Here is a 25,020-nt window from a genome sequence, read left to right on the forward strand (position 1 = left end):
AAAGCATATGCATCATGTAAATTATATCTTATAAGTTGCAAGCCTCATGCATAGTGTACTAATAGTGCCCGCACCTTGTCCTAATTAGCTTGGACTACCGGATCATCACAATGCATTGTTTTTACCAAGTGTCACAAAGGGGTACCTCTATGCCGCCTGTACAAAGGTCTAAGGAGAAAGCTCGCATTGGATTTCTCGCTATTGATTATTCTTCAACTTAGACATCCATACCGGGACAACATAGACAACAGATAATGGACTCCTCTTTTATGCATAAGCATATACCAACAATTAATAATTTTCTCATTTGAGATTTGAGGATTGTTGTCCAAAACTGAAACTTCCACCATGGAGCATGGCTTTAGTTAGCGGCCCGATGTTCTTCTCTAACATATGCATGCTTAACCATATGGTGGTAGATCTCTCTTACTTCAGACAAGACAGACATGCATAGCAACTCACATGAAATTCAACAATGAAAAGTTGATGGCGTCCCCAGTGAACATGGTTATCGCACAACAAGCAACTTAATAAGAGATAAAGTGCATAATTACATATTCAATACCACAATAGTTTTTAAGCTATTTGTCCCATGAGCTATATATTGCAAAGGTGAATGATGGAATTTTAAAGGTAGCACTCAAGCAATTTACTTTGGAATGGCGGAAAAATACCATGTAGTATAGGTAGGTATGGTGGACACAAATGGCATAGTGGTTGGCTCAAGTATTTTGGATGCATGAGAAGTATTCCCTCTCGATACAAAGGTTTAGGCTAGCAAGGCTTATTTGAAACAAACACAAGGATGAACCGGTGCAGCAAAACTCACATAAAAGACATATTGAAAACATTATAAGACTCTACACCGTCTTCCTTGTTGTTCAAACTCAAAACTAGAAATTATCTAGACCTTAGAGAAACCAAATATGCAAACCAAATTTTAGCATGCTCTATGTATTTCTTCATTAATGGGTGCAAAGCATATGATGCAAGAGCTTAATCATGAGCACAACAATTGCCAAGTATTACATTACCCAAGACATTTATAGCAATTACTACATGTATCATTTTCCAATTCCAACCATATAACAATTTAACGAAGGAGAAACTTCGCCATGAATACTATGAGTAGAAACCAAGGACATACTTGTCCATATGCTACAGCGGAGCGTGTCTCTCTCCCATAAAGTGAATGCTAGGATCCATTTTATTCAAATAAAACAAAAAACAAAAACAAACCAACGCTCCAAGAAAAAGCACATAAGATGTGATGGAATAAAAATATAGTTTCAGGGGAGGAACCTGATAATGTTGTCGATGAAGAAGGGGATGCCTTGGGCATCCCCAAGCTTAGACGCTTGAGTCTTCTTGATATATGCAGGGGTGAACCACCGGGTGCATCCCCAAGCTTAGAGCTTTCACTCTCCTTGATCATGTTGCATCATACTCCTCTCTTGATCCTTGAAAACTTCCTCCACACCAAACTCGAAACAACTCATTAGAGGGTTAGTGCACAATATAAATTGACATATTCAGAGGTGACACAATCATTCTTAACACTTCTGGACATTGCATAATGCTACTGGACATTAATGGATCAAAGAAATTCATCCAACATAGCGAAAGAGGCAATGCGAAATAAAAGGCAGAATCTGTCAAAACAGAACAGTTCGTATTGACGAATTTTAAAATGGCACCAGACTTGCTCAAATGAAAATGCCCAAATTGAATGAAAGTTGCGTACATATCTGAGGATCATGCACATAAATTGGCTTAATTTTCTGAGCTACCTACAGGGAGGTGGACCCAGATTCGTGACAGCAAAGAAATCTGGAACTGTGCAGTAATCCAAATCTAGTACTTACTTTTCTATCAACGGCTTAACTTGGCACAACAAAACACAAAACTAAGATAAGGAGAGGTTGCTACAGTAGTAAACAACTTCCAAGACACAAAATAAAAACAAAGTACTGTAGGTAAAAACATGGGTTATCTCCCAAGAAGTTCTTTTCTTTATAGCCATTAAGATGGGCTCAGCAGTTTTAATGATGCACTTGCAAGAAATAGTATTTGAAGCAAAAGAGAGCATCAAGAGGCAAATTCAAAACACATTTAAGTCTAACATGCTTCCTATGCATAGGAATCTTGTAAGTAAACAAGTTCATGAAGCATAATGCAACAAGCATATAAAGATAAAACAAGTGTAGCTTCAAAAATTTCAGCACATAGAGAGGTGTTTTAGTAACATAAAAATTTCTACAACCATATTTTCCTCTCTCATAATAACTTTCAGTAGTGTCATGAGCAAACTCAACAATATAACTATCACATAAAGCATTCTTATCATGAGTCTCATACATAAAATTATTACTCTCCACATAAGCATAATCAATTTTATTAGTTGTAGTGGGAGCAAATTGAACAAAGTGGCTATCATCATATATAGGAGACATATTGTAATCATAAAAGAAAATTTTCTCCTCAATGCTTGGGGGACTAAAAAGATCATGCTCATCAGAGCCAGCTTCCCCAAGCTTAGAATTTTCCATAGCATTAGCAACAATGGTGTTCAAAGCATTCATAGTAATAACATTCCCATTAGCATGCATATAAAGTTCCATGGGTTTTTTAATTCTCTCTTCGAACATATCATGTCCTAATTCAAGATAAAGTTCATAAAGGTCTCTCATATTTTTGTTGTTTTCCATTATGCTTAACTAGTGAAATAAAAACATGCATGATATTAAGTAAAGTAAATGCAAGTAACTAATTTTTTTGTGTGTTTTAGATATAGCAAATAAAGTAAAACTAGCAACTAATTTTTTTGTATTTTGATTTAGTGCAGCAAACAAAGTAGTAAATAAAACTAAGCAAGACAAAAACAAAGTAAAAAGATTGAGAAGTGGAGACTCCCCTTGCAGCGTGTCTTGATCTCCCCGGCAACGGCGCCAGAAATTTGCTTGATGCGTGTGGTTGGCACGTCCGTTGGGAACCCCAAGAGGAAGGTGTGATGCGCACAGCGGCAAGTTTCCCTCAGTAAGAAACCAAGGTTTAATCGGACCAGTAGGAGTCAAGAAGCACGTTGAAGGTTGATGGCGGCGAGATGTAGTGCGGCGCAACACCAGTGATTCCGGCGCCAATGTGGAACCTGCACAACACAACCAAAGTACTTTGCCCCAACGAAACAGTGAGGTTGTCAATCTCACCGGCTTGCTGTAACAAAGAGTTAACCGTATTGTGTGGAAGATGATTGTTTGCAGAAAACAGTAGAACAAGTATTGCAGTAGATTGTATTTCAGTAAAGAGAATTGGACCGGGGTCCACAGTTCACTAGAGGTGTCTCTCCCATAAGACGAACAGCATGTTGGGTGAACAAATTACAGTTGGGCAATTGACAAATAAAGAGAGCATGACCATGCACATACATATCATGATGAGTATAGTGAGATTTAATTGGGCATTACGACAAAGTACATAGACCGTCATCCAACTGCATCTATGCCTAAAAAGTCCACCTTCAGGTTATCATCCGAACCCCCTCCAGTATTAAGTTGCTAACAACAGACAATTGCATTAAGTATGGTGCGTAATGTAACTAGTGACTACATCCTTGAACATAGCACTAATGTTTTATCCCTAGTGGCAACAGCACATCCGTAATCTTAGTGGTTCTTGTCACTCCTCCAGATTCACGGAGACATGAACCCACTATCGAGCATAAATACTCCCTCTTGGAGTTACTAGCATCAACTTGGCCAGAGCATCTACTAATAACGGAGAGCATGCAAGATCATAAACAACACATAGATATAACTTTGATAATCAACATAACAAGTATTCTCTATTCATCGGATCCCAACAAACGCAACATATAGAATTACAGATAGATGATCTTGATCATGTTAGGCAGCTCACAAGATCCGACAATGATAGCACAATGGGGAGAAGACATCCATCTAGCTACTGCTATGGACCCATAGTCCAGGGGTAGACTACTCACACATCACACCGGAGGCGACCATGGCGGCGTAGAGTCCTCCGGGAGATGATTCCCCTCTCCGGCAGGGTGCCGGAGGTGATCTCCTGGATCCCCCGAGATGGGATCGGCGGCGGCGGCGTCTCTGGAAGGTTTTCCGTATCGTGGTTCTCGGTACTGGGGGTTTCGTCACGGAGACTTTTTATAGGCGGAAGGGCAGGTCAAGAGGCGGCACGGGGGCCCCACACCACAGGGCCGCGCGGCCAAGGGGGGGGCGCGCCGCCCTAGGGTGTGGCCCCTCCGTGGCCCCTCTTCGTCTCTCCTTCGGACTTCTGGAAGCTTCGTGAGAAAATAGGCCCCTGGGCTTTGATTTCGTCCAATTCCGAGAATATTTCCTTACTAGGATTTCTGAAACCAAAAACAGCAGAAACAAAGAATCGGCACTTCGGCATCTTGTTAATAGGTTAGTTCCAGAAAATGCACGAATATGACATAAAGTGTGCATAAAACATGTAGATAACATCAATAATGTGGCATGGAACATAAGAAATTATCGATACGTCGGAGACGTATCAACGCGCACCCGACAGAATGAGGACTCGAAGGGATAAACCTTGAAGGAAGAGATAACTGTTCGACTCGAGTCTGCGCTCGATTGCAAGCACCCGTGCCCAGACTCGGGGGCTACTCCCATCGGGAGCGCCGGACGCGCACCCAACAGAATTTTTTTGTTTCGCACTCCAGGATCATGCCCGGGGACTTGATTCTACGTAGGGTAACGTTGTTTTGCCATCGGCAGTTAACCAGCAAAAGCTGGGCACGTTACTCATTATCCCTTGCATGAGGAAAATATATCGGATGACCTATGAAGACTTGCAGAAAAAACTTCGACAGAGAAAAATGCTCGAGTAGTACAACTTGAGTCTACGCACGGATTGCAAGCATCCGTACCTAGACTCGGGGGCTACTCCCATCGGGAGCGCTGACGCGCACCCGATAGAAGAAGATGATGCAGACAGAAGGAAAACAAGAACGACTGAGGAGAAGGACATCGAAAGAAGACATGCTTCAGTCTCTACCCGAACTATGTTCGGCTAGACACTCGGGGGCTACTGACGTGGGCACTACCCTTCGGGTAACCGACGTTGCTCTACCCTATACGGTCCAGCTGGAGGCCCATGAAGGTACTCGATGGCAAGATGGGCCACTAGGACGGTGCAACGGATGGTTTCTTGAAGTACAAGACACGGAAGGAGCCGAACAAGGAAAGTTTAGAGATAGATCTACTGTAAACATAGTCGTACTCAATTAGACCTCTCGAGACCTGGCCTCCTATATAAAGGCCAGGAGAGGGGCTATCGAGAGACACAATCAATCTTAGCGATCTTAGCCAACAAAAGCTTAGAGCTAGGTTACCCTAGCAATTAGCCATCTCGACGAGATCTCAGCCGAACTATTCGGCACCCCATTGTAACCCTTTATCATCATAATCAAGAACAGACAGGCAGGACGTAAGGGTTTTACCTCATCGAGGGCCCCGAACCTGGGTAAATCGCTCTCCCCGCTTGTCTGTGAACCGATGTCTCGTGTCAGCTTGCAGGATTCCATCAACCCTAAGCCCCTATCGGAGGGCATTGGCGAGGAGCACCCTCGACACCACCACTTGTCCTCCTCCTTCTCTGGTCACCCTCACCATGTCACATAGACTCACCTTACCCTACTGATCATCACCAAACCAGAGTTGACCCAAGGAAAGCCCTGCACACTCCAATGCCACCCCATGTCAGCCATGTGAGCACCATCATGTCACCCCTGCCCCTGGACCTCTCCTCCCCCTATGACCATGTCACATAGCTTCACTTTTACCTGCTGATCATGCTAGACACGACCCTTGGTGGAGGAAAGCAAGACTTGACCCAAAACCACTCATGCCATGTCACATGATCACCACCCGTGGCCACCACCGTCTCCCAGCGTGCACACTGCAACCCAGCACCTCCCCCTGTGCCACCAGTACCTCCTCACCCCCACACACACGCCAAACATGGCCGTAGGCCCGCACGCGCGCCAGGACGGCGACACGACGCGACGCCCGCAAGGACGCCGACGTCGGCATCATCCCCGTGCGCACTGCACACGACGCCTGCGAGCCAGCCACTGTGCACGCGTCCTCCCCTACTCCTTACCTCACCTTTCGACGCAGTAGCCATGATGGAGACGCTTGCACGCGACGCGCTCGATGACGTCGCCCGCCATGCCGTCTGCCGCACCCCCTCGGCCACCTCGAGCCCCTATAAATAGAGGCACCCCCTTGAGGAATTCTCCACACCAGCTCGCTTCTCTCCCTTCACCTGCACTCCTCGAACCCTCTCCTATCCACATTGCCACCGGAGTTGCTCCAATTTCATCGATGACCGCCGCGGCAGTAGCGAGACGGCAACGACGATTGGCGCCACCCCAACCTCTCCCTCGACCACCATTCGACTCAGCGTCATCGACAACGTCGATTGCCTGCCTCGCCGACCTCGCTTAATGCCGGTGAGCCCCTTATCGCGACCCTCTAGCCGCCGGTAGGGTTTGCTCTCCGGCGAGCCCTGTCGAGGAAGGTGACGACGCTCAGCCGTCCGATCCTCTTTTAATCCAACGCACCGCACGCCCGCATACCGCTTCGCTGTTTAAAACCCACTGACAGGTTGGGTCTGCTGTCAGTTGGCCCGCTGAGCGCTGAAGCGTTACTGGGCCAGCCCATTTAGTTTTCCCGCCTAGGCCCAGAATTCAAATTCGTTTAATTCCTTTTTGTTTCAAATTCAATACTGGTGCTCACTTAGAATTTGAATAAATCTCAATCCACTCAGCCAAATTTAGTGAATTTGATGTTGTTGGAAAGCTTATAAAATGCTCTATCCAACCACACTGGTTTCAACTTAATAGCTGTTGTAGAATTTGAATAATAAAAATAACAAGACAGAGAGTTTTCAGAATTCAAATAAATTTATAAAATCAACCATAATGAATTTTGAGGTGATTCAAATTCTCATAATTCACATTTCGAATACTCTAATTGTTTATGTAAAAAATATGAGATGGTTGTTTCACATGATCATGGGCTAGAGCAAAATAATGGCTATGTGGCTATTTCTAGTCCATTTAAATTATCCAAATTTAATTATTTAAATAGTATGGGAGATACTCTCTCATTTAAACAATTGTCCTAAGTAATCCCATATGAAGTAATATCCTTAATGTATAGCACCTCATATTTAATTATTAGTGATATTAATTTGTTCCATAGTCATATTTAAATTGCATGAGATGAAATATCTCATTTAAATCATTTTCCCCAAATGATAAATATGAAGTGTTGACCTTGGTCAACATGTACTCATACCTTATTATTTGAGGAAATTAAATCTTAAAAAGATTCAATGAGAGGAAATTATTTCTCATGGATAATAAGTAGAAAACCCTAATAAATATTTCAATGAGAGGAAATTACTTTTCAAAGTAAATAAAAGTAAAAACCTAGTATGAATGTTTGTGATGATGATAGATCAGCTTGAGTGAGCCATTAAGGCTAAGTAGTCCTCTTAAGTATTGATTGGTGATTGTTACCCTTGTATTCGTTTATAGACGCTAGTACCGGAGACTATCAAGAGGAGGAGGTTTTCTACCAAGAGGAAGAAGAAGAGAACTTTGATCACTACACCAATCAAGGCAAGCTAGACTAATGCAAGTTATATTGTTGCAAGCTATACTCTTGCAAGTTACCCAAGTGCAAAGCTCTACAAGAGCAAGGCACCCTTACATATTACTTTATGTTTAATGATCCTATCCCAAGTTTTTACCTTACAAGTTTTTGACTTTGGTTTATCAAAGTTTACTTTTTGATTCATGATTCACTTGGTTTAGATATAGAGTAGAACAAGAGCATCAAAGTTAGCCTAGAGCAATACAAGCTAGTTAGCACCCCTCATGAATAGTTGCTAGTGCTAACAAATAAAATTGACTACTCTAGATGGGAACATGTGAAATGAAATAACTTTGAAAACCTTGAAATGATGAGTCATTCTATTGAAAGATTTTGAAGGTGAATATGACTTGTGAATGACTTGGTGAATTTTACGAAAATTGATGGTTGGGTTCGGATGCGATACCATTCCAATTTGAAAGTACCCCCCACAATACCCAACATGGGTAAGGGCTTAACTAGAAATTTATGTGCGTTAGTATGGGTTCCCTCTAAACACGCGTCATAGGGGTTATGCCGAGGCTGCCTCCATTGAAATGTGAAATGATGTGAAATGACGTGAAATGAGGTGAATGTCCTACCCAAGCCCTGTGCAGTTCCCAGGCTGACGGTTTGTCTTCACTGGGAGGCCAAGCTCATGGGGAGAGGTGCCTATACTAGAGTATGTAAGTGAAAGGTTATGGTTGGTAGTCCGCACACGGAATGTGGTAAATCAGGGCCAGTTAACCCTAACGGATTATTGCAAATATTGTGGCAAAAGTGTGCGACCTCTGCAGAGTGTAAAACTATTCGAATAGCCGTGTCCACGGTTATGGACGGTTGGAAAGGCCATACTGTTCCATCATCAGACCCTTTTCAAAAATGTGACATGTGACATATGACTGGTGAATTTGAACTTGAAAGGTGAATGGTGACTTTGACTTAAATCACAACAGAGTTGTGGGAATGACACTAATGTTCCCACTTGAGTTAGTTAGCAAATGAAGAAGCTTTTACTAAATGTTTGTGAACTAAAATTGGCTTTATGCAAATAAACTTAGAGCTTAGCACCCCCTTACTATAGTTGATAGTGCTTACATTCGTATTAGTTTGCGAGTACTTTAAAAAGTACTCATGGCTTTGTCCCTGGCTATTCAAATGGCCAGACTATGAAGAGGAGCACCAGTACCATGAAGATGGACAGCAGGACCTCTATGATAACTAGGACCACTCCTGACGTCAACAGTTGCCTGTGTAACAGATGGACCACGACCGCTACTTCGCTTCCGCTATGTGTTCTGTAATTGGATCCTTAGATCCCCTATGTTGTATTAAGACTGGATCATGTGATCCTTTGTTGTAAGACGATTATGTGTTATAATGAATGATGTGTTGTGATATCAATCTATTATGTCTCGCAAAAACAATATTCCTGGGATTGCGATGAATGGCATAATAGGCATCTGGACTTAAAAATCCGGGTGTTGACACATAGTATATAGGCTTTGGGCTTGACAAAGTAAATGATAGTTTTATTACGCATTTGTTAAGCCCATCTCGTAAAAGTTTTAAACCGCCTATTCACCCCCCTCTAGGTGACATCCGTGTCCTTTCAGAATCGCCGCCGCCCAGTCCCGCGGCACGGCCCTCCGAACCTCCACGGGAGGCCATCGCGTGGCGGCGGGCGGAGGATCGGTGTCTGGCTAAGCGTGGATTGCTCGTCGGAGCGTGCTACTGGCGGCGGCGGTGGGAGAGGAGACGGCGGAGGGGAGTAGGGTGTGCGAAGAGAACTCCCCTCCGCGATCCCTTTTATTAGGGGCCGTGCGGGGAGTTTCTCGGGCCCCTGAACTTCGTATTCGGGCCGGCCCACGTTTTCGGTCACTGATCGGCGCGCGTTTCGGCCCGAACCCGTAAATCCGCCGGAAAAGTTCGGTTCCGGTGGGATCCAGCGGCGCGACGCAAACGGATGCTGAGCGACCGTTTGCCGTGACCGGAAATGCGTCTGGGCCCTGCTCCAACGGGGCGACGCAAAGTGACCGGGCCGTCCGCGAAAACGCAAACCTGACCCAAATATGCTCCTCGGATGCGTCTCTGCGGACGCTGCCCAGACGCGGAAAGTGTCCGCTCGCGTCTGGCGGGCATTTTGTCTAGCCCGCCTGGCAGTGACCCAGCGTCGATGCGTCTTCTCCGCCAGTACTGGCGCCGAGGCGTCGCTTCGGCAGTCTGCGGACGCGTAAATGGCGATGCCTCGCGTGGCGCGCGGCCGTCGCCTACCTCTGTGCATGTAGTAATGGCGATGCCACGCGTGGCGCGGCCGTCGCCCTGCCTCCGACCTATATAAACAGGGGCGCGAGCATCTCATCTCCTCCCCACTAAACCCTAGCCGCCACATAACCTCCACCGTAGCGCCGCTACCGCTCAGCCTCCACCGGATCCACCATGAGCAGCGCCGGCCACGGCCAGGCTGCCGCGCCTCCACCTCCACCTCCCACTCCACTTCCCCTGGCCTCGAGCTCCGACGAGGAGTTCGACGACGACGACAGCACCGACGACCTCCTCGACCCGGTCAGGGGCGCCGTGGCCCTGGCTCTCGCGGAGGAGGAAGCAGAGGAGGAGCGGGCAGGCCATGCGGCGGTCGACGCCGAGCTGGAACAGCGCAGGCTGGCGGCCGCCGCAGCCGCAGAGCTCGGACTCCGATATATCATGGTCTTCCGATGACCCTGATGCGCCTACCCAGGAGGAGAGGGTGGCGGAGCAGAGGGCTATCGTCGAGTCTTTCGAGACGCTCAAGGACGACGCCGCCAACGCGAGGCTGGAGCAGTGCTTGCAAGAGGACGCGGCGGCGCACCGAGCCATAGCGGCCGCATGGGAGGCGGCGGAGAATCAGGCGAGGGAGCGACGAAACGACGGGGCTGGCCCATCAGGAATCAAGTAGTCTAGGCTTCTAGATCTACCTTGTATAGTTTTTATGCATTTAAATATACTACTTTCTATGTTTTTAAATATGTTGCAAATCTAAAAATGGGTCGCCCCGGTGGGAGCACACCCAGACGCAACGCGCGGACAAAATATGTTCGCGGGGCGACGCAAACGGACGCTCGCGACCACTTTTGGGCGTCCGAAATGCGTTGCCCCGTTGGAGATGCCCTTACTTCTAGCTGTCACCTGTGTATGATTTAATACGTTGATTAGCCTTTGTAAACCAAGTCAGCTCATGACTTCCGATTTGTGTTTTGCAGTGCCAAAACTTGGTGAGAACAAGTTGAGGTCAGTTTGGCATTTAAGTTTTTTTTAAACCAAAATATAGTAAAATTATAATATTTTCTATCTAGGCAACAAATATTTTAGTTTTTGTAAAAAGAGGTCAAGATCTCTTTTTTCTACACTTCAAAATTAGTGCAATTTTATGCAGTTTTCTGAAAAAACGAAGTATAGAAAACTGTTATTTTTTCTGAAACCAAACACCTCAAAGTATTTCATACCATGGTATTTTCAGAAACCTAGAATACTTTGTAAAAAATTTGTTGCCAAACGCAGCCTGAATGTTTTGACTTTTGAGTGACCACTTGTCAAAACAGGCCATGAAAGACACGCTTTATCTGTTTTTTTTTTTTGAAATGGGAAAAGCCGAGCCTCTACATCAAAACGATGCATACATTTAAGCTGCTAGGAGTATTTAGTAGTGGAAGCTGAAATTGAACAAAATTTGCATATATATCTTTCTATTCTTAATAGATGATCTTATTTCTCTTCATATGCAGACTATCCACCTCATCAATCAACATTGAGCAATCCTAATGTGCCACATCATGTCCACATCAACATAACTGCCACATCAGCTCCCCACCACCATAACCATGTCCTATCCGCTCCCCTCCCTTCTCTCCTGCTGTCATTGTGATTAATCACTATTTATCTGCCTCCCTATCTTCTCGGTAATTACTAATGATGGCTGCCGCCGCTACCTAGGCCTTGATGAACGATGAACACTAGCTCTGCGACCTTCCAGAAATTTCCATACGAGAAACCGATGGAGGCACAATTGATTGGCTCCAAGAAACGCCCGGTCCCACATCTATTCAACTCCTCCGTGATCTCAGGCAGAATATCGATGGATCCACCGAGATTTACAAATAGAGACCTATAAGTATCACCACCTAGAAGTCTCTTCCACTCAACTTCACATTCAGGATCACCACGTACTAGGCCCGGGCGGCCACATGTGCCGTGTATGCAAGCTGCACAGGGCCCCAACATTCTAGGGGCCCCAGATTTTTATATAGACACGTGTACTTGTATAGAGTAAAATGCCTGGGCCTTGAAGCTTTGGAATTGGAACGCTAGCTGGACACGTAATCGCGTACGAAGACTCTTCGTGAATCGTGCGAGGCAGCCACCAATTGAACCGTCCTCCCGACCTTGCCTCACGAAACGACACGCCGATGTGAAGATTCGCATGTTGGCCTCCTTAGTTCTAGCTGCTCTGATCGATCCATTCACGCAGCGATTTATCCAGGAACCCAACGACATCTCCTTGGCTAGCTTGTACGTGGGATCTCACCTAAGTTTTATTTATAGCGTATTTTATTTTTTTAGTGTAAATTTTAACACTAGAATTTAAACTAGAAAAGTAAAAATACGCTGTAAATGAAATCCCACTGGTTCCCAGTTTGACACCCTATCCTTGACCCCGCGACGACAACGCCGGATAACTCAAGCCACGACGCATCCGTCCGATGACTAGACGAGGTAATTCGAATTTTCTCATTTTTCACGTTATGTGATGATCACTCATAAAAAAAGTTGCTTTATGGGGCTGATATTTTGATTTATTATCCTAATATTTGTACGTAGTCTTTCAAAACCAATGGAACACTATTCAGATGCCAAAAAAGGCAAGAGAAAAGACGAGGAACAAACTCTAATTCAACCTCAAAAAGGGGCTTTGGACAAATTTGTTATAAAAGAAACAAAAAGTATCTTCTGATACTTGGTCAATTGGTATAAGAAATTAAGGCACATAAATTAAATTATTGAATAGTTAAACTTTTTTTTTATAAGATAGGGGCCTTATTTTGAACTTTCGCACAGGGCTCCAGATTTCGCCGGCTCGGCCCTGCCACGTACAGGCCACTCCTTCGTCCAACTCCGCCACCAATCGTCGCCGTCGAGCAGTTTTGGCCGCTGGCCCTCTGCACGTTTTTGGCTGACATTGGGGCAAAAAAGAAGGCCACACTTTTGCTTGAGTTCCATTCGCATCTAGCTTTTGCAATGATCAATCCGGCCAAGCTCGCCTAGAGTCTCCGCCATCAATAGCTCAACCACAGGTAGCAACAACGACCTCCGTATTAGTTATTATCTAGATGTTTTCCAAGTAAAGTTCCTCTCGGGTCTCTGTTTTCCACTCCCCCTTAAATTATTTGTACTGTATGATCAATCTGTGATGCAGCTGCTTTTCAAGATTATATGAAGGACATGCGATGAGAGTACGTCTATGCTTTGTTCGACTTGGAATATAGTGCTAAGGAAGTTATGGATTGCTTTTTTGACGTCCATAGGAATTTATGGATTGAGCAAAGCAAGATGTTGTTTCAAAGACATGGATAAAACAGGCCGCGAACACAGAAAAATAGTCAGGAATAAACAGTGTTGTCCCTTGTTCTAAAGAGCCTAACATATTTTGGATCGGAGCTAACACCCATTGTTGGTAGCACCAACTCTACCTTCTTTGCACCCTTCTATACGATTGATACACGCTCATATAGGAAGTTCAATCAACGGTGCAACCTAGTCGCCCTGGAATATGCTGACCACTAGCAAAATGCACCCGCACATTTACATTTCACGTAGATTAGAAACGGACTAAAAATGTTCTTCAATCATTTAGGACATGGGAGGACCAATATACTTGTCACAACAACAAAAAATTAACACAGGACATTAAGAAGTTAAGTTACAGCAGTCCGAATGTGCTGAGGCTTAGGAGATTGACCGCTGAGAGGTCATAATCCCAAATTGTATCAGTAGTATCACTGCGTACTCTTATTGCCCGACTGAAGAAACAGGGCTCCTCATCAGTATTCATTCAGTGTACGAAAACCATAGTCACTAACTATCTTACAGGGGCTACAAAAGCGAATTGAGCGGCTGCACAGGCACCCTAGTGTACATCATCAAATCAAAAGGAATGCCCAGCATCACTTGAAAAGAATATCACATACAGTACGCAAAAAACTGGAAGGGACAAAGATGACTAACTACTAGCACGCACATCCCCCTCTCTGTTCAGTCTCAGCGACAGGATCTGCAACTGTTTGGAAGTAGCTGAATGGCAGAAAAAGAGGTTGTTAATTAACAAACAAAAGTACAGTAAACAGAAGTTAATCATAAAATCTTCAAAGAGGCGCGTTCTTTAGACCACATGTTTCATAATAAGAGCATTGTTCTGTACGAAAATTCAATTAGCAACAATGCCATGGAAAATATCACCAAAACACTTTCATTTAATTACTACCATGCACAAAGAGTCTTAACATTTTTTTAAAGGCTAGAAGCAATGGGGAACTTCGAACAGGCGCTTATAAATCATACTAAAATGTTTAAGACCATACGAAAACCATAGTCACTAACTATCTTACATATGACATCTACATGATTCTCCAAATAAATGTTGCTGTAGACAATAGATGAAGAATGCAGCTAGTGCATAAAACATGTTTGGGTATTAAATTCCAGTTCAACATGGCAAGATATTCAAGAAAGAGACGACATCATGTATGCACAGGATAGGCTTAATCCAGGGCAAACAAAAGCATACTAACAAAGAATGATCTAATGGAAGTTAACTTACATGTCCTGATCACGCTCATGCTCTAGAGCAAGCTTTGCAACAGACAAAAATGCTTCGTCGACATTGAAGTCTTCTTTTGCAGAAGTCTCAAAATAAGGAATATTGCCTTTTGAAGAACACCACTCCCTTGCTTTCTTCTCAGAAACCTGTGTGAAATGTAGTCAGTGGCATATCTATATACCAGAGCTGTAAGTCATATATGTGACAAACTGACCACTCTGCTTTTGCCACCATCGACGTCAATCTTGTTCCCAAGTAGGATGAATGGGAAAGTTTTGGGATCCGATGGGCTAGCCTAAAAGTGGAATGGAAAATACTCAGGTCAATCAAATTTATCAAGATGCTACAAGCTAGTACAAGAGAGAGAAATGAAACTACTATGAAGTTACATTTTAAAATTAACCATATGCCTAGACAGAAACATTGAAAAGCACAAAGCCGTTTTACCTGATAGTCCACCAAATAAAATACCGAATTCGGTTAAAGGGCTTCACATTAAAGAAAAATATTTTGAAAATAACTCGTAAGTCGTAACAACCAACATCATAGCTAAAAATTGAAAATAGCATATTTCTGTTCCAGCATTATACACATTGCACAGCCACATATATACCTGAACTCAGAGAAGTAACATAAGACCTTAACAATCTGAGTAAGCTGGCTACATATGCAGAATTATCAGCAGTCTCAGCACAAAGCAAACTAAATGAGTTTATATGGTGTATCAAGCATTAATCAACTTGACGTGACCGCTCACATATCGCCAGAATTTATATCAATGCCATAAATTTGCATCTTCGGGGCAAAAAAAGGTTATACATCGATACACTATAATTTGCTGCCTTGCAAAGGGTAACCGCTCAGATCCGATGTCTATAGACGTAGATAGTCTCTGTGCCGCCTTCATAATATGAGTATGCATAGTGTAACTACTGAAGCATGCAAGTTACAAGGTATACCTTAATATATCATTATTGAAAAGCAGAATTGTCCTAATATGAGTTGTTATTGACTTTTAGCTTTTAGGTCTTTACTGCGCTTCAATAACACAAAGAAAAAAAAAACAGATACGTAGACATGCTCAAGCTCTATAACTATAATGGCGCCATCGGATCAAGCTGTTGGCTAACAAGAACAATGTAGGAACAATAAATGCTGAACTGCTCAACACTGAAATATGTACAGCCATGATCAGGCATCAAATGACACACAAGATAAAATTAGTCTTACTTGGTTGAGGAACTCGTCATGCCATGTGTTGAGCGTGTCAAATGACTTGTTAACATTGACATCATAGACGAGCACACAGCAATCTGCCCCTCGGTAGAACGCGACACCAAGGCTCTGGAATCGCTCCTGCCCCGCGGTGTCCCATATCTAGAAACAAAGGGAGCACAGAACAGATGATTACAACGCTAGTCCATGTCCTGGCCACAAATGAGCTGCAACAACGCGTTCCACTCGCCTGCAACGTGACGAGCCTGTCCTCGATCAGGACCTCCTTGGTGACGAAATCCGCCCCGATCGTAGCTTTGTACTGCTGACTGAACTTGTTGTGGACATATCTAAGCAAAGTCAAGGATATCGAAGGGCACACAGAGTAGCAACATGGGTCTGAATTGGGGAGCATATACACCACCATCATACTTCTGCCTGCCCCACCTTCTTCGAAGGAACCATTTCCTCACATGCCATGTACCAGAAATTTTTCACCAAATACTTCCAGGCTACTGCGCACCGCAGCGAATGAAACGGGCGCCATCAAAATGCGGCTAACCAGAGGGCCAACACGGACAAGCTTCCTAATCAGAAACTGGGGCTGCTGCCAAATGCGTTCCTGCAGCTAAATGGGTCAGACCCTTACGAAACGAAGGCACAGATTTCGCGCCATGGCCTGCGAATTTGCTGCCTATCAAGAGCTAGTTGGGCCAATTGATTGGAAGGGGGGCAAGACGAGATAATCCCACCGAGCATATGCATCAACCCTACATCGGTGAGACGAAATAGCAAGCTAAATGCGGACAAGCCTAGGATACTGGTTCATCAGCGACGTCTTCCCGACCCTGCACAGGACCAAATCAGAATCAGACACCGGTGCACGGTCCAAATCGAGCCTCCCATCGGACAGAACCCGCGGGAGAAAAAGAGTGGAATCCGGCGGCGAGCGGATCCGGCGGGGCAGGGGCAGGGAGGAGGGAATGATGCGGTTGACTGACTGACCCGCTGTCGCCGAGGACGATGACCTTGAGGAGGGTCCGCCTGCGCGAGGTCGACATGGATGCGGGGCGATCGCGATCGATCTCTTTCTCCGCGGCTTGTCGGCTCGTCGCTCGTTGGGCGAGACGCACGAGGGGAGAAAATAAAATTGGAGCAGGCGGTGGTGGCAGAAGCAGAGGCAGAGGCAGAGCGGTGGTGGATTTGATCCGCGGCGTGGTCTAAAAAATTTCGAAGGGAGGTCGTGCTCGTGCGTGCGAGGATGTCCGTGGGGCAGTCGGGGTCTGGCTCTGGCTGGGGAGGAGAGAACGTGCCAGACTGCCACTCTGCCTGCCGAGGCGAGGGAGAAGGCCGGTGTGGTGGGCCGGCTTGGGTACGCGCGAGGCAGGCCCTTTGAAGAGGCAAATAAAAAAAAAGACATAATTCAATCCACATATAGTGAGAATCAAGCAAATAAAATATATTGACAAATATATATCCAAAAGAAAGAGGAACATAAGAGAAATTATTCACATAATTTTTTGTCGACTGCTTTCATAGGCCCCCAAGCGAACAATTGCATAACCGTACCATTATGCACGTGCTCCTTCCGCCGGCGCTAGCGGGTCGGGTTAGGTTAGCCCCCGAAGATCCATATCGATTGTACTCTTATATTGTACTCGTTGAAAGGGTATACGTACGGTATACCCTTGTACTCCTTGAAAGGGTATAGGCTGTATGTACGTTTCGGTGTATGTACGTCATCGGTGTATACGTCCGATGGATCGATGTGGTGGTCCTCGTCGGTTGTCACTTTTCATTCTCACGTACCTTCATCAGCTCGTCGTAGCCGCCAGTCCGGCGATCTCCGATATAGATCCGGCGTCCAACCCTGGCCCGAGTCCACCCCTCCCACGGCCGCCATTCATACCTAGGGTTTTGATCCCTCCGTCTTGTTGTAGCCGGTCGATCCCTCACCACCGCCATTTGCACGTACCCCGGTTGAGGCGAGGGTTGATCCCTCCGTCTTGTTGTAGCCGGTCGATCCCTCACCACCGCCATTTGCACGTACCCCGGTTGAGGCGAGGGAGAAGGCCGGTGTGGTGGGCCGGCTTGGGTACGCGCGAGGCAGGCCCTTTGAAGAGGCAAATAAAAAAAGACATAATTCAATCCACATATAGTGAGAATCAAGCAAATAAAATATGTTGACAAATATATATCCAAAAGAAAGAGGAACAGAAGAGAAATTATTCACATAATTTTTTTTCTTTTCTGTTTTCTCTCGATGTAGCACTCAATTTTGGTTCAAATTTATCGGTGTTGTTCATCATATCTTCATAGAGCTACATAACATTTTCTAGAATTTCCATGAATCATTTGTACTGTTTTCATGAGATGGTATCATGGCATCATTCAAAGGCCGATATCACTACATATATTCTTTGTGCCCCGAGTAAACCCTAGCCATCATCATCATTGTTCTTACTCTCTATCTATGCGGGTTCCTCTTATCTTTGTGGCTGCTGGAAGGCTGGGAATCATGACATATATGCTAGGTCTTTTATGTTAGTTATTTTTTTCAATCCATAGCAACAGTGGAATAATGGTCTCATGGTTTCATTGTCGTCACGGTGTGACCTTCCAAGCCATTGTTAGGGAGCTAGGGATGTTTTCAATTTCTCTCATTTCGTCCTATGGTCATCGTATTCTTCTCTCATTCAATGGTCTGGCAAACAAGGACCGGTTTAACATTATTCCTTCTGGTGCTCGGGTTCATGGTCAATGTGCGTTCAACACTCTAAGATTATTAAAAAACTTTCAAGGTTAGTCAAGTATTGTTTACTAGTAGAATGGAAGAGCTCTGAGATGGGATTGACGGAACTAAATACGATGACTTCAGAGGCTTTGATGTAACTTTAGAGTATGTTCGTGTTCTTTATTGATCACTTTTTAGTTTGGTTTATTCAACTTGTTGCAACATTGCAGCTTACTTAATAAAGGTGACACGTGCCACTTAGATCAAAACTGACACGTTTTCTCTACTAATTAAGTTCAAAACTGACATGTGTCACTTGGATCAACATCAAAGCTACTGTTTTGATCAGCTATGCGTATCTAGCAGCGTGCTTTATGATTTGGAACATTTTACACATGACGAAGTAGGCCGTTGAGCAGTGAACAACTCACCACGCTGAGTCGCTGTCTCCAGAATCCAGATCCCCAACCAATAATCCAAACGAAAATGTAGCACCAAGCATGTTGGATCCGATATCCAGCCGACAACAACGCTTGCAGATGATACAAAACAACGATGTGCTGAGACGTCAAAGCTCTCAAGAATGAGCAAAAAAAAAAAAAAAACGAGCAAAGGGAGAGGCCAGTCGCACAAGGAATTTCAGCCTCGGTCGTTTTCAGGAGCCAATCTGGTCCGACTCAACTGTCAATCTGATCCCAAGAAACTATACAGGAAACTGTTCTCAGCTCCAACCTTGCTGCCTTCCTCTCTCTCACCAACAGCAGGCCGTACCTGTTTTTGGAGTCACTTCAATCGGGTATATACCTTGGCTTCCTGTCAAGGCCTCCAGCACTACTAGAGTTTGTTTGTTTTGGTCAGGTGTTTGCCTCTGGGTTCAATACAAGGTGAGTTTGCATAACAAATTACATTTTAACTGTGCAGTGTGCCCTGCACCACTCATGTAAACTGTGCTGAAGTAATCAAATCATTCAAAAAGGCTCACAGATCTTGCTATTTTGAGCTAATGCGGCTGTGTTGTAGCCACCAAGTTTTTAAGAAAAGGAAATTAAACACAATGCTCTTCACAGCCAACACCAGACAAAGTCACCTCCAAACAGGACATGCAGGCAAAGATTGTATAGTTGAGACAGATGAACTGCCACCACAAAATCAGTTATATAAGCAAAGAGGAGGGTATTGGCAACTCACACAAAGCTGTACATTTAAATCATACATCTTCTGTAATGAACACCACGTACCCGAGAGGCCACTTTCCCACCCAATTTCCCAAGGAAAAGAGCATCATCAACTGCACCTAGTCTGCTATTCAAGCCATCAATATTTCAGGAAATTAGTTGATGAGAACTCAAATGCTACCAACAAAACTAAAAGGGGTATCAGCCAGTTTACGAGCCACAAACTACTGAATATCAGAGACCTATTCATGGAGGTATTCGAGACATGTTGTGCCTGTTTTCACCTACTGGAGTCTGGAGGTTACAGTGATAGCACTGCGTTTCAAGACAGCATTCCATATATTGGCAGCAGTGAGGAGATGAGTTGGAGTGGCCTTGCATGTTGCAAGCGTACCAGAATAATGATGGTTCACTGACGCCTCAAGCACAGAATACCATATGAAGTCTATTTTCAATATTAAAACCTCCCCTTTCGTTGCTTAACTTTTACTTGGTATATATAGGTAGACCTTGAACACCATGGATGCGACTGATTGCTTACTCTTATCGAGTTGGAAGCACAAAAACCTGGTTTAGGTGACTGCATTCACTGGATGTGTCAGCAGTGATACTCAGTAGATGTTCCATCTGATCGAAATGCAGCTTAACATATATTTTTCAACTGCTCACAGTTTTCATTTTTCTAAGCTAGCATTTCGTTTTGGGCATGTCCGTCTGTTATGCCCTTTTTCTGAGCAGAAACTACATGAATAAATACCTGAATTGGGACGGTTAACTTTCTTAGAAATATGCCCAGAAGTGCCAACCTCCACCCGTGGGGACCCAGGGCAGTTCTGACGGTTGTGACCCTTTTCACCACATAGGCTGCAATGCCGAGGCTGCCGCTGACGTTCATTGTCTGACTTTGGTTTCCCACATGTTCGGCTATTATGTCCCTTTCCCCCACATAACCGGCATCTGAACTGCACTCTGGTCGAATTTTCCCTCACGGTTGGGCAATAGAAGCTTCTATGTCCTTCTTGCCCGCATTTACTGCAGTAAAATTTCACCCCTGTGGAGCATCAGGTACCAAATGTTATTCAAGTAAACTGCAAGTTCCATTTTGGTGGGAAACCAGGCTAAAAAGAAGGCAATGAAGTAAGACAACAATTAATTCTGGTACTCCCTCCGTCCCACGAAGGTTGTACTCAGACAACCTTTGTGGGACGGAGGGAGTACTACCCAATAAACACAAAATGAAGAGGTGAATAAATGTACTAACTAAGAACATATAACTGCGTAAATCGACACAAGCTGAGAAAATTGTCAAACTTTTTGTGTGAGTAAAAGGAAAGGCAGTCCAGTCACCTTTCATGGCAACGCTTCTCTTGAGTCGATTCTCGGGATCCCTGAAGAATGCCTTTTGTTTTTCAGAAGCATCATTTCTTGCTGCAGGAGTACCTTTTGTTCTCTTTTATTAAAGCACAGAGGGGAAAAATAGATATCTGTCAGCGCCAGCTCAATTGCTCGCATTTAACAAGAGCATACAATTGCACCAATTGTCAGGACATCTGACCTTGATTGCAGCAACTCTTTGAGCATGCAATTTGGCATCTTGGTGTATAATCTTCATGTGTTTAGTAAACAATCCTGTTTTAGCATTCAGACTCTGCAATTATTATAAGCTCTTTAAAAGCCAAAAGCAACTATAAATATATAGCAATTAAGAAAAGTTTGCAAAGATGTATTTCAAAACTGAAGCGGATATACAGTTAACTCTAATCAGGTGTGTGGGATCTAATGCTGTATTTCAGCTGACCACTTCATAAAACCATATGAGTGTAATAGACCTAAAACGTATGCTGACAAGTAATTTCAGTGTGCAAGAAAGAACCACTTACTCTTAACGATCGACTAATCTTCATGGCAACTTCCGGAGATGGAGATGGATAAGTACGCTTTGATCTTTTTGAGGTGCTGATCTTTATATCTAGTTTGTCGACTTCATCATCTTCCTTTACTTTCAAGGGAGAGCTACACAAGGGAAAGGGCAGCATCCTCACCCACCAATGACCGAAAACACTTTACCACACCTTTTGCCACAACCTAATTATGTTCATTCAATTTGACATGCATGATCTACAACCGGGAATCGAAAATGATTTTTTTTTTATCTATCATTATTACTATGTAAAAAAGGCATATCACTATCATTACTTTGTTTCTCTCAATGGAATTGTGTGTACTAGGTAATGCTGATGGTGATGGACCTTAGATAGTTTTAAGTCGTAATGAACATTTTAATCAAACCTTCAAAGAGATTTGCCAACGAAAGATCTTTCTAAAGGCAATGTGATAGAAAAAAACAACTAGCTATTGGCTATAATGATACATGGAAGAGACAGAGAAGAAAACACCTAGATAGAACTTCCTCCCACGGTTGTTCATCAATAGATTCTTGCCATATCACACATTCTCCATCACATTGCATACACGTCCTAATACCCTAGAAATGCATAACAATGAACTGGTAAGTTTCTGAAAAGTGCATATATTAATTTACTTGGGGCGATTTACAAGAGATTGGGAAGGGTCACCTTGCCATTGCACATAGGGCAGTCCAAACTGCATCTATCTATCCCGCACTCATTGCAAGGAGTGTATCCTCTACTCCTGCAACTAGGGCAAGGCAACTCTCGATAGTATTGCCCATTTGGACCAACCCAGGACCTCAGCTTCCCCTTCTCTGCAACCGGGGCAGTGTTCCTGCAACCAGGAAGTACTATTTTCATCAAGAGGCTACAACATAAAATCGAGATCTCGAATTCTCAATCTCAAAGCTTTCGATAGTATCCACTAAGAATGCCCAAACATGTTAAGAAGTTCCCCATTTTCCATGGACATACATTTAAGTTCAGTAATGTCAGAATGACCTAGCAAAAAGTATCGATTGATTGGGTACAGAATTCACATCTATCGGCTTCAAAACTTGTACCACGGCGAAGCAATTAAAAAATTATTAAGCACTTGAACTTTTTAAAGGAGAATTAAGCATTTAGCTTGTTGAAGCCTTAAAGGCCTACTACAAGCTAGTCCATAACTGATTGGGGAGGCCCTGGTCATCTTTTCTAACACCGGACACACCTCTCCCCTCCCCTCCCCCATAAGAGCATCTCCAGCCGCGTTCCCCAAAGCGTCCCCCAAAGCGCGCCGGATTGAGCGTTTGGGGACGTATTTCGTTGGTGCCGCGTTTGGGGGACGTCGCTCCCCAGTCGCGTCCCCCAAACGCCGCCCCCAAAATTTAAATAGATAGAATAAAACTCTTTACTAATATTTAAATCGGTTCAACATAAACAAAATACATATAAAACTTCGAAAAACATAATTAAATTACATATAAATTATTTTAAACTACTACTTCTTCTTCTTCGATGATGGCCCTGCCTCGTCGTCGTCATCACGGTGGCGCTTCCTGCTCGTCACCTCTTCCGAAGAGGCGGTGTCGGCCGACGCGTCGGAGTCCTCCTCGTTGTCGCCGGTGCTCGCCGGTTGCGCCTTGGCCTTGGCGGTATTGGCCTTCGCGTCCGCCTCCGCCTTCGCACGGGCCACCGCCGCCTCCTCTGACCCTTGTTCCTCCGCGTCCTCCTCCACGCCCAGCCATTCCTCCGCGCTGTCAAGTGGCGGGAGGGAATCGTCGCCGCTGCTGGGCGTCGGAGCTTTGTCCCACCAATGGCGCCATCCAGCAGGCTTTCCCTCGCTGGAGGTGTCGGACGGGAGCTCGGAGATGTAGCTCATCGTCGTTGGAGGTGTCGGATGCGGCCGGTGAAGATCCAAAAGCGCCGATGTACGGGTCTTTATATTGAGCGCGGGACGGCGGCGCAGAAGTCGAAAAGTGCAGCGGTTGCTCTTCCGAGGAGTCCCGACTCCATTCCGGCGGTTGCCGCGTCGTCGACGCGGTTGCCAATGCAACGGTTCCGCTTCCCGGGAACTGCCACGTGGCCATGCACGACGAGCCGCGTCCCTGCGTCGCCTGGGAAAACAGGGACGCTATTAACATCGCTTGACCAAAGGTAGGCGACGGGGTTTTAGCTGTGCCGCTGACGGGTCGGCCCCGCCACTCCCCGCCTCTCATTTCGTTGTGTCCGGCGTGCCCGGTGCGTCCCCTGTGGGACGGGGACGGGCTCGGGGCGCCGGACACCGAATGGGGGCGCCGGACAAAAATGGGCTTTGGGGAACGCGACTGGAACGCATTTTCTGTCCGGCGCGCCTCAAATCCCTTTGGGGGACGCTTTGGGGGACGCCGGCTGGAGATGCTCTAACCATGTCATCTTAGCATCATCTGAATTCCCTGATCACCACCTTGACCTAATGCACAAACCATTGGGCAGATGATGAGAAGTGCGAATGAAGGGGGGAAACCGTACTGCGAGGTGCTGGGGTCGAGGTCTGGGCCGAGGAGGTCCGCCAGAGGGTCGTAGTGGAGCTGCAGCAAGGACACGAAAACAAACACACACGACCCGCAGGCAGAGTCAGTACTATGAACTGCTAAAGTGCTTCGAAGCGAACGATGGACTACGTACCGGCACCCCGCCGCCGTCGGCCGAGGAAGCGGCCGCGTGCCCTCGGCGGAGGTGCTGTGCCGGCTGCGGCCTCGGCCGCGCCCGCTCCGGCCCCGGCGGCCTCCATCGAGCTGTGGACGGTGCGGGGCGCGCGTACGGAAGGCGCAGCAGCATTGTGAGGGGAGGTGAGGCCTCTGTCGTGCGTAAATTGAGGGCAGGAAGCTGTGGACTCAGCGTCTGTTGTCGCCTCGACGGGAAGGGAGCGGCGGCGTAGCGCACCCGGAGCGCGGTGGCTGGTGGACGGGGTTGTTTGGCCGTCACTTATGTGGCTGGCATTGCTCATCGATGGTGGGTCGGCTTTGGTCCGTGGCGCACGGAGACGGAGGAGCCAAATCGCATAGAAGCGCCTATGGGTGCGAGGTCAGGTTAAGGAAATAAGAGGTCACTTTGAATTAACGAAGCTATTAGGGTTTAAGGCAACCCGTTAGAAATTAAACCATGGTGTAGAATGATGCAAATCACAATGCATTGATGCATTGATGTGAGACAAATAATCTCAACTATACATGGAAGGAGGTGGACCCATCATAAATAAAGTAGATACACATACAGATATACACATATCTCAACATCCCTTCGCAGTCGAAGCGTCGATAGAACGGACGCAAAGACTGGATCTAAACTCATCGAAAGACGCCGTAGGTAAGCTCTTGGTCATGATGTCCGCAAATTGCTGGGAGGTGGGCACATGAAGGACTCGAATGTGGCCAAGAGCCGCCTGCTCCCGAACAAAGTGGATGTCCAG

General features: G+C 45.4%; 2 protein-coding genes across 3 annotated transcripts; both read right to left on the reverse strand.

Annotated features, from left to right (window-relative positions):
- Positions 1-13,718: 13,718 nt before the first annotated feature.
- On the reverse strand, positions 13,719-16,978 carry LOC127343592 (ras-related protein Rab7). The gene is made up of 7 exons (XM_051369738.2): positions 16,774-16,978; positions 16,590-16,616; positions 16,019-16,118; positions 15,784-15,930; positions 14,768-14,848; positions 14,554-14,699; positions 13,719-14,027 (listed from the first exon to the last, which is right to left on the reverse strand). Exons 1-7 carry the CDS (start codon positions 16,827-16,829, stop codon positions 13,964-13,966), a joined length of 621 nt encoding a protein of 206 aa, XP_051225698.1. The 5' UTR covers positions 16,830-16,978; the 3' UTR covers positions 13,719-13,963.
- A 2,660-nt stretch (positions 16,979-19,638) lies between these two features.
- Positions 19,639-24,585, reverse strand: LOC127343593 (uncharacterized). Of its 2 annotated transcripts, none has more exons than XM_051369740.2 (8): positions 24,237-24,580; positions 24,081-24,139; positions 22,254-22,422; positions 22,074-22,162; positions 21,558-21,690; positions 21,233-21,325; positions 21,025-21,127; positions 19,639-20,728 (listed from the first exon to the last, which is right to left on the reverse strand). In XM_051369740.2, exons 1-8 carry the CDS (start codon positions 24,387-24,389, stop codon positions 20,352-20,354), a joined length of 1,176 nt encoding a protein of 391 aa, XP_051225700.1. In that variant the 5' UTR covers positions 24,390-24,580; the 3' UTR covers positions 19,639-20,351. The 2 variants fall into 2 exon arrangements, with proteins under 2 accessions (XP_051225700.1, XP_051225701.1); XM_051369741.2 differs by having other exon boundaries at positions 20,517-20,709; positions 24,237-24,585.
- Positions 24,586-25,020: the final 435 nt, after the last annotated feature.

Source organism: Lolium perenne, chromosome 3 (assembly GCF_019359855.2).
Source record: "Lolium perenne isolate Kyuss_39 chromosome 3, Kyuss_2.0, whole genome shotgun sequence".
Classification (NCBI taxonomy): Eukaryota; Viridiplantae; Streptophyta; class Magnoliopsida; order Poales; family Poaceae; genus Lolium; species Lolium perenne.